Source organism: Phalaenopsis equestris, unplaced genomic scaffold, assembly GCF_001263595.1.
Source record: "Phalaenopsis equestris unplaced genomic scaffold, ASM126359v1 Scaffold000006, whole genome shotgun sequence".
NCBI lineage: Eukaryota > Viridiplantae > Streptophyta > Magnoliopsida > Asparagales > Orchidaceae > Phalaenopsis > Phalaenopsis equestris.
The window spans coordinates 2005918-2014807 of record NW_018164448.1 but is presented as its reverse complement, the minus strand read 5'-3'; the positions used below and the strand labels follow the sequence as shown (position 1 = coordinate 2014807).

The window sequence follows — 8890 nt, the reverse complement described above, 5'->3', positions numbered from 1 at the left end:
ATATATATATATATGTAGAGAGAGAGAGAGAGAGAGAGAGAGAGCAATCAAAACCCAAGGTCAATCCTATGGATGATACATATATATCAAATTGCAACTTGTAAAGAGTGCCATAAACTCTATATTCTCACCAGAAAGGCAATGGATTTGGGTGTAAACTCACAAAATTCACCCATCCAATGTCTAATATGCTAAATATCTTCCACAGATGGCTTCCATATCTTAAGAAAAATAAAAGTAAAAAAAAAAGTAGCAAGAATCTACATGCATACCATATACAAAATAAAAGCACCCAAAGACCCAAAAAATTTATAAAAAAAAATTTGTAAAATCCATAATAGATCAGAACCACTTGGCTCGCTTTGAGGGCTTCTCATCTCCATTCTCATCCCCTTCAAAACTATCAATTTTCGAGCAGTCGCTGATAGAGATTGCTTCTTCTACTTTGGTAGCATCAAAAATGTTATACCGCACGATATTTGTGGTGAAGGCATGAATGGTGGATTCAGACCTGGGAAGGATCTGCATCTCCAAGATTTCCTGCTGTCCACACTCAGATTCTTGATCTGCATCATCCCTTAGTTTCTTCAGAACCTGATTCTTATCTTGGATGAAGCTGTTCAGTTTAACCTGAATCATGGCAACCAACAAAAATGAGGAAAATTAGGACAACACAAAAGCTTCTTCCATGTTGCAGACAAAGTAACATGGAAGATTTTACATACATCACTTAATTCCTATGTATTTACATACGTAACACCTTCAATTGATACATATATGCACCTTAACTATACATGAGAACTTCTATTTCACTTATTAAAACTTAAAATAGTGATATTTTTCATGTGATGCGAAAAATTGGGGTTGCATAAACTTCTAAAAAATAAAGTTTAAGTGCCAGATATGTAAATACATAAGAATTAAGTGTCACGTATGTAAATGCCCCAAGAAATAAATACCTGCATTTACTCACCTGAAAATTGACCCTCCAGAACACTGTAGTGAATGAACAGCGACAACCATCAATAAAATTGAACTTCAGAGACATCATAAAAGGTCTTTTCCTCACAGTTTCTCTGCAAAATTTTGATTCAGAAGAAAATTTGGAATGAGAAGATTCATGAAAATTCATCAAAGAGAGTAAATATTTTTCGTGCACCAAATAGAAGTGACAAATACCTTTTCAAAACAAAAGGCTGCTTAGTTAGGAATGCAGTTTTCATGTCAGGCCTTTCAGGAAAAGAAACCTATCCCAGCAGAAATTAACAAGAATCATAGTTAAGAAGAGATTTAATTAAAGCTTAAGCAAATTTAAGTAAAACTATAAATTTGGCACAAATGAACCAGGACTAATATGCAGTTAAGAAACTGAGCCGCATAACCTAGAGTCATATACATAAAGGAGATGCAGACGCAGGCCAATTAAAAATAGTATGAATCCAAATTTCAAACACATGAATAAAGGTTTCAAGAATTAGTTTTATTCCTAAGCATTGTAGGTACCTTCAAAAGGTAGAAGGAAGGGACGAGAAACGAAAAAAATATAAGCATTTAGATATGTTATCCAACTTCCTAAAACCAAGAGTCAAATTAAAATATGAAAAGATGAGAAATTTCTGCAGAACAAAATGATAAAAGAATTGTAGGTCATAACAGACGTAAGAAGTTAAATGTAGATGTCATGAGGCTTTTGTCAACCTAAAAAGTACAATCAGAGGAGGAAGCACCTTGGCGTTAGGGTGGGCAAGGCACCCCCTAAAATTTGCCCATCCTCAAATTTTTTATTCCTTCAATAAAATATTAATTAGTAGATATTTACCCACACTAAATTTATAATTTTGCCCACTTTTCACTAAAAGATGCCCAACTTAACTTCTTATTTATATCTATCTATCTGCCTATCTATCTATCTATACATATATATATATATATATATATATGTATATATATAATATTTAAATTTTTACCCACCCTGCAAAATAGAGTTGGTTCTGCCCCCAAGTACAATTGGAAACATATTGAGATATACTAATAAAATCGATTTATTATTACACCATATCCTTTCTCCAGCTTAAGGAACAAATAATAAATGCCATGAACAATTTTTTAAATGAATGAATGATTTAGTAACTTACCAACCAGAGCAGAAGACAATGAAAAGACAGCTATAGTTTATTTCACATACAAAAGATAAAAATGGAAGCCTCTCTTAATTCTGGTAAAAGAAAGAAACAAAAACAATCCACTACCTCAACTGATTTAACAAATGGTAGGGGAGCCCTTGATCCATGGAGACTTAATACCTTGAGAACCCATTTCACGTATGTTTTCTCTGCATAATTTGAAAAGATATTGACTTGAGATAACAAAATAGTTGCATTTCAATAATTTTGATATACAAGAAACCACAGAAAGGATAATAAAAGCATTTTGAAAAAAAGGGTACGACAAACCTGAGCAAACTTTTCAAAAATGCCATAGTTTCAATAGACTAAATATTACATGGTTAAAACTTTTCAAAATAATATAATGATGAACTTTTCAAAAATGCCGAAAAGACAGTTGTGGGACCCAACAACCTTTTTTTTTAATATTAATGCCAAAAATAGATACTAATATAATTTTCTCTTATAGCTTCCTTAAACATGCTCCATGAGGCTGATCAGTTGTATGAAGATATAGGTTTCACTAAATGTCATAGGTTCAATAGACATGCATGCAGTGGGATTAATATAGATCTGTCAAGGTTTACAAAAGTGAAATAGAGATCCTCTTTTCCCTTTTCCTTGGTTGCGCCCCTACTAAATTTCAGCCTCATATAGAGCAGGCTTCAAAGGGAGGCGTTGCCTTTTCCTGAGCTATCAGCAGACAGCTATCTCAAAGACTTCCCTATATCATTGTGTTTACACACAATGGTCCATTTTGCAAGTCAAAACCCGTTAAAAGCATCGACCTAGTGAGATATATGAATCAAGTGTAAGGATAACTATTTCAGGCCCTAGCTTAATTGTTTGAGCTCTAAAATTTTGAAGTCACTTGGATAAAGCCTGTAAGCCCATCCAAGTGTTACCCTCAACATGCCACCATCATGGTGTTCTCCAAAAATCACAAAATCTTGAGGTTTTCAAAGTAACAACAACAAGCCTTTATCCAACTTAGTGTGGTTGGCAATATGAATCCTTTTTCTCCATTGTGTCCTATTGAGTGTCATATTTTCATTTAATTCTAATAAATATAAATTAAGATCAAAATAAATTAAGATCAATTTTTATACAACATGCCCAACTCTTTTTAGGTCTACCTCTGGCTTTCTTAACATAAGTCAAATGTAAAACATCTACTCTCATAACCGGAACATCAGATAGTCAACGTTTAATGTGACCAAACCATCTGAGATGACTCACTCTAATCTTGTCTGCCTCCGGAGCTACACCAACCCTTTCACTGATACATTTGTTTCGTGTTGTCTCTAAGAGTCAAGCCATTTATCCACCTAAGCATTCTCATCTCAACAACATTTAACTTAGTTTTATGCTTTTCTTCTATAGGAAAAAATTAAAAATTCATGTTGCAATCCTCTTTGAGATTGTTTTATGTACTTATGTACATGCTCAACCTGCAATAAAATCATTGATTTTGATTTTTAGACCACAATTTCTCAATTTTATTGAAAAATATTCAGTTCATTATAGATGCTTCGCTTCGCTGGTGTATGATGGAGCATTGAATAAAAGTAGAAATAGTCGTGAGGCGTATGCTGAAAAGGTCTCAATCAATAGGGCTACACTAAGGATCAACAATACATCCTTCTAAATTTGTTTTGGTTATAGAGAAGCTTATAATTGGGGGATAAAGGCTTGTGGATGTTGTTCTTGTTGTTGTATAGAGCACTTATAAAAGGGTATTAAAACCAAGTTACCATGGCATATGGCATTTGCAAAACATGGGATTCAAATAGGCGAGATCTCTATTAAGATAAATGATGTAATGGAGTGAAAAATTAACAGATAACGAACTTAAGGTTACAAATAAGAAACTGTGCCAGTGATAGTTCCGAGATGCATGCATCACCAATGACATTGATTATCATTTTGGTTTTATTTGTTGATGCAATTAATAACATTATAAAATTTCTTTTTTGGGAAGTAATTTTTTTAGAATTTATATTGATTAGGTTCATTATGTAATTATTCCCAAACTATTTTTTCTGTAAGGACCTTAGAGCTTACTATGATGAATGGAATAAATATTGGTTTAATCTAAACCAAGAATTGGCCCACACATATTCCCCCTTCTTTCTCATCCTAGTATGGCTTCTTCCTTTAGGCATGTTTTCTAGGGTCGCTTCTCTCAAACCCTTTTTTGATTGAAGCTATTCTTCCCCCTCTCTCTCTTCACTTCTCTCTTCACCTCTCTCTTCACTCCACTTCAGATGGGTTATCAAATTTCTCATTTTCATTATCACAATTCAGGCCATGGAGATTTGAGAATAGATAGGTGTCTTTGATTTTCTTGAGACTTCTTTATGGTATTTATTGGGTAGGGATAATGATTAAGAATTCTTGAAGGAAACAAGGAAATGTTCATGGGATTTCTTCAAAGGAAAAAGAGCTTAACTCCACATTCACAAGAACTCCACTTACAAAACTTGGAGTGATCTACGTTCACAACTTCAATCAGTGAGAAGAAAGAATTAATGGCCTTACAAGCTTAAATCAATATCCGAAAATCCATAAAATCTAAACTATTTATAATGGACAAGCAAGCCTACATTAAGGATGAGATCCACCTCATCCTTTTTAAAATGGATCTAAATGAAAACAAAAACAAAGAAAGAATTGGCCAAAATTAATGAAAGGCCTAAAAAGACTTGAAAACTAGTCCAATTTAATATAACATGTGGCATAGTTGGACACTGTGGTTGACCCGTAGGAATTTGGACTCGTCTGGAATAAAATGATTGGAATTATTTAAATGTATCATCTGGATTGAATATAATGAAGTAATACAGTTAATTAAAAAGGACATCTCAATCATCAAGGTCTCTATCAACTTGGAGTTAACAAGCTTTAGAGGTTGGTTTATCTTGAGAGCCATTCCTTCACCATCTTCGTGTAGGAATTTGGCTTGAAAACCCCCAATTTTTTAGTCTAAAGATTATACATACAAAAATTTTAATTTATTGTGTGTTCATGTAGCTATATAATATCACTTGCTTTAAACAAAATATCTAATCTAAAGGTTTCATGTCATGATTTTTCGAAAAAATTTTTATGTTGGTCGTCGACTACCTAACGCATTACCCAACCCTCCACTTATCGCATCAAGGGCTTGGAACCCGGCTGTGATAGTGCTAGATATTTTGTTTATTGTGAAATTTGATGGAAAAGTACATAGAGAGTAAGAAATATCTATATATGATTTTTATTGATTTAGAAAGAGCTTACGACAAAGTTCCAAGCAAAGTCCTTTGGAGAATTCTAGAGAAGTAAGGTGTTGATATGACTTATACTCAAGTCATTAAAGATATGTCTACTAGAACTGTTAGTTGTGTTAGAACAGAAGGATTGAACAAGTATTTTCCTATTTCATTTGGATTAGGATTGGCTTTAAGCCCATATCATTTTGTTTTAGTTATGGATGCTTATGGATGCTCGACTCTTAATGGATATTTATAGGAGGATGCACCTTGGTGTATGTTTTTCGCTGATGATATTCTTCTTGTGGATAATGTGGATAAGAGTAGAGAAAGAGTTCAGAAAAAACTTGAATTATGGAAGTTTACATTGGAGTCTAAAGGCCTTGTTCGAGTAGATCTAAAATTGAATACATGAAATGTAATTTTCGTAGTAATAGCTCAAGTGGCGGAGTTGTAACTATGGGCGATCAAATCATTAAAAGGTGTCAACGTTTTAGATATCTCAGGTCTACAGTTCAAAGTAATGGGGATGTTATTATTAGAATTTTGGTTGGTTAAAGTGGAGAAATGCATCATGCCTATTGTGTCATAGAAAAGTATTGCTTAGACTTGAAGGAAAATTTTATAAAATGGTGGTGAGAGTTGCAAAATGCTATATAGCGCAGAATATTGCCATTAAAAGATAAAACATAAAACAAAGTTAAGTGTTGTTGAGATGAGAATGCTTAGGTGGATGAGTGGCTTGACACTTAGAGACAAAATGCAAAATGAACATATATGTGATTGGGTTGGTGTAGCTCCAGTGACAAACAAGATTAGAGAGTCGTCTTAGATGGTTTGGTCACATTAAGCGTTGATCATCTGTTGATCCGGTAAGTAGAGTAGATATTTTAGATTCGACTCATGTTAAAAAAGGCAAAGGAAGACTTAAAAAGACTTGCATATTGTATAAAAAATTATCTTAATCTATTAGAATTAACTGAAAATATGACACTCAATAGGCAGCTACGGAGAAAAAGGATTCATATAGCCGACCCCACTTAGTGCGTAAAGGCTTGTTGTTATTGTTGTAAGCAAAATATCTATTCTAATTTTTCTCTTCTTTTTTAAGTTAAATTAAACTTTTTTACATAAATGTATATTAATTCTTCGCATTTTTTAAGAGTTTCATTTCATGCCATGGAGGGGGTGTTATGGGTATCTAACCCATATATTTTAGACGTTTAGCGTTGACATAGTCCATTTCACAATATTGACGACGATTGTGCACTTTTGCTCATTATTGGGCCCATTATCGAATTTTCTTGCCGGATACTGATTCAACGAAGTGAGTGGTCTTTTCTAGGTATTTTTTATGCTTTAAATGGGTTAGAGTCCATTTTCCAAAAGAAGCGACATTTTGTCAACTGTGATTAGTTCGATGCATTTCAAGTTGCACTTGTGTGTACCGTATTCATTGCCCATCATTTTTGTTATGTTAGATTGAATCTAATGTGGGGGTCATTTTTTACTAATTTTGATGCTCCTACCGCTTTGAAATCCACTTTGTAAATAGCCAATTTTTATGTAATTTTTTATACATTAAAAGACATTTCAACCTAGACTTATACTATAATATGCTTATCCTTCATTGACGTAGTCATATTCACCTGGATTAAATATGGAGTATGTATAAAGGTCAACAAAAAATAGGATGGACTTTCGCACAACAATTAGATTTCCCAATCAAAGCTGAAGTGGCAAGTTTGAATCAACACATCCATAGAAGCCAAAATTGACATGAGCCTCATGAATATTAAAAAACTCATTTTTTATATAAAGAGAAAAAATCAAATAAACATCAATCTAATTTATAAGGGATGTAGGCCATTAATAGTGGCATAAGTTATATACAATAGGATGGTTGACATGGGAGCTCCCCGTGATTTCAAAATTGTGGGATTCCACAATCCCACAGAATCAAGATTTTCTGCAGTTGCAGGAGACCGAAGGAGTAATTTTCATTTGGTTTCCAATTTTTGCAGAAATTATTACCATTTTTGCCTTACTTCCTATATTTCTTATTTCTAATTAAGGTTATTTTCTATTTGGAGCTATTTTTATATAGTTATTTTCTGATTTATCGGACTTTTGGCTTTGTTTATGTTATTTGGAGATGTTTCCTTTTGGTTTTCTCTATTAGAGAATTGAATCCTTCGATTTCTTTCAGGTAGTATGTCTGTAATCTGATAGGATCGAGATGGTGATCTCTCCTGGATGTTCGAATGTCTCCTTCGTTGTCCAACTTGCTGTCCACTGTTGCTTGGCAGCAGAAAACTGCTGTTTCTAGAAGAAAATTATTGTTGCGGCATTAAAACCTGATGCGCTCCGCCTTACCGTCCTACATCTTCCCTAATGTTTTTTTGTATTCCTTCACACCCTCTAGGTGCCCTAAAACACTATCAATGGTGCATGCCGCACTAAAGGGGAGTCTAAGAAGCACAAGGAATTCCTCGAGAAAAAAATGAGATATGTTCCTAGTGCCCTAATTTACAACACTTAGCATTAGAGAAAAACCATGTCATTGTGCAAGGAATCAGCTATTGATACATAAACTTCCAACTAGATGAACATGAGATGGGCAAGGATTATGTTGCAAAATAAATAAGCACATGCATGTATAATGATTTTTTTTTTTTTTGCTGTATAATGCACGACATATGCATGATTCTGCAGCATACAAACAGAACATTAGCAATATTAAATTACAATAGTGAATTTATAAACTAAAAAAAAATTAAGAATCTCAATGCTTATCAAGAAGGAATGAAAATATAGATCTATTTCACAACTGGGTCATATGACTGATTCTGTAGCGCATTAACAAAATATAAGTAATATTAAACAACATTAGTTAAGTTACACTGCAGTTTCAAGGAATAAAAAATTAAATAAATTTTACAGCTTAATCATCTCAAATGTGAAGCCTGAATAGCAAAGTTGGCAACTAAAGAAATAAGGTAGTGCAAGCTTAATAACCAAATGTGTGTTGACCTCATTTTTGTGAGGTCTTTTCTTCTCCTCCTTAGAGCCTAGGTTCTAGCTCTAGAAATTCCTATGGACCATCTTAGAAAACTAGAATTGAGACTCACCTTTCTAGAAATTCCAGCGAATTCCTATTTTCCTTTGATGTCTAGCATCTTTGGCACAAGACCATCGTCTTATGAACGAGCGGTTATGGGCTGTTTTGCGAAGATTCAAGGAAAATGTTCCAAATAGGACTTCAAGCCTTAGGAAAACATTCGTCACGACTTTTTCGTCACGTACACACACAAAGTACACGAAGTTCACGAAATTGCGCGAAATCGGACTTCAATTAAGCCCAAAGGACGGGTGAAAATGCGAACTTCTCCGGATGACCTCCGACGACAAATTGGATTGCGCCAACGCGTCCGGGGTACCCATTTTGGTAGGAAAGGACACCCATATTGC

The 8890-nt window shown here is 33.9% G+C and overlaps 2 protein-coding genes across 2 annotated transcripts in view; one reads left to right on the top strand and one right to left on the bottom strand.

Annotated features, from left to right (window-relative positions):
• LOC110018183 (DNA oxidative demethylase ALKBH2) overlaps nucleotides 1-8890 on the top strand; it is a 54512-nt gene that overhangs the window by 9910 nt on the left and 35712 nt on the right. The gene's annotated exons all lie outside the window — the stretch shown is intronic.
• LOC110018182 (NAD-dependent protein deacetylase SRT1) overlaps nucleotides 68-8890 on the bottom strand; it is a 67710-nt gene continuing 58887 nt past the window's right edge. Inside the window, exons 11-14 of the mRNA XM_020715411.1 lie at nucleotides 2250-2332; nucleotides 1180-1247; nucleotides 974-1076; nucleotides 68-630 (exon numbers count right to left, since the gene is read on the bottom strand). Of these exons, the coding sequence (XP_020571070.1) occupies nucleotides 343-630; nucleotides 974-1076; nucleotides 1180-1247; nucleotides 2250-2332 (542 nt within the window). The 3' untranslated portion in view covers nucleotides 68-342. The remainder of the gene's footprint in view (nucleotides 631-973; nucleotides 1077-1179; nucleotides 1248-2249; nucleotides 2333-8890) is intronic.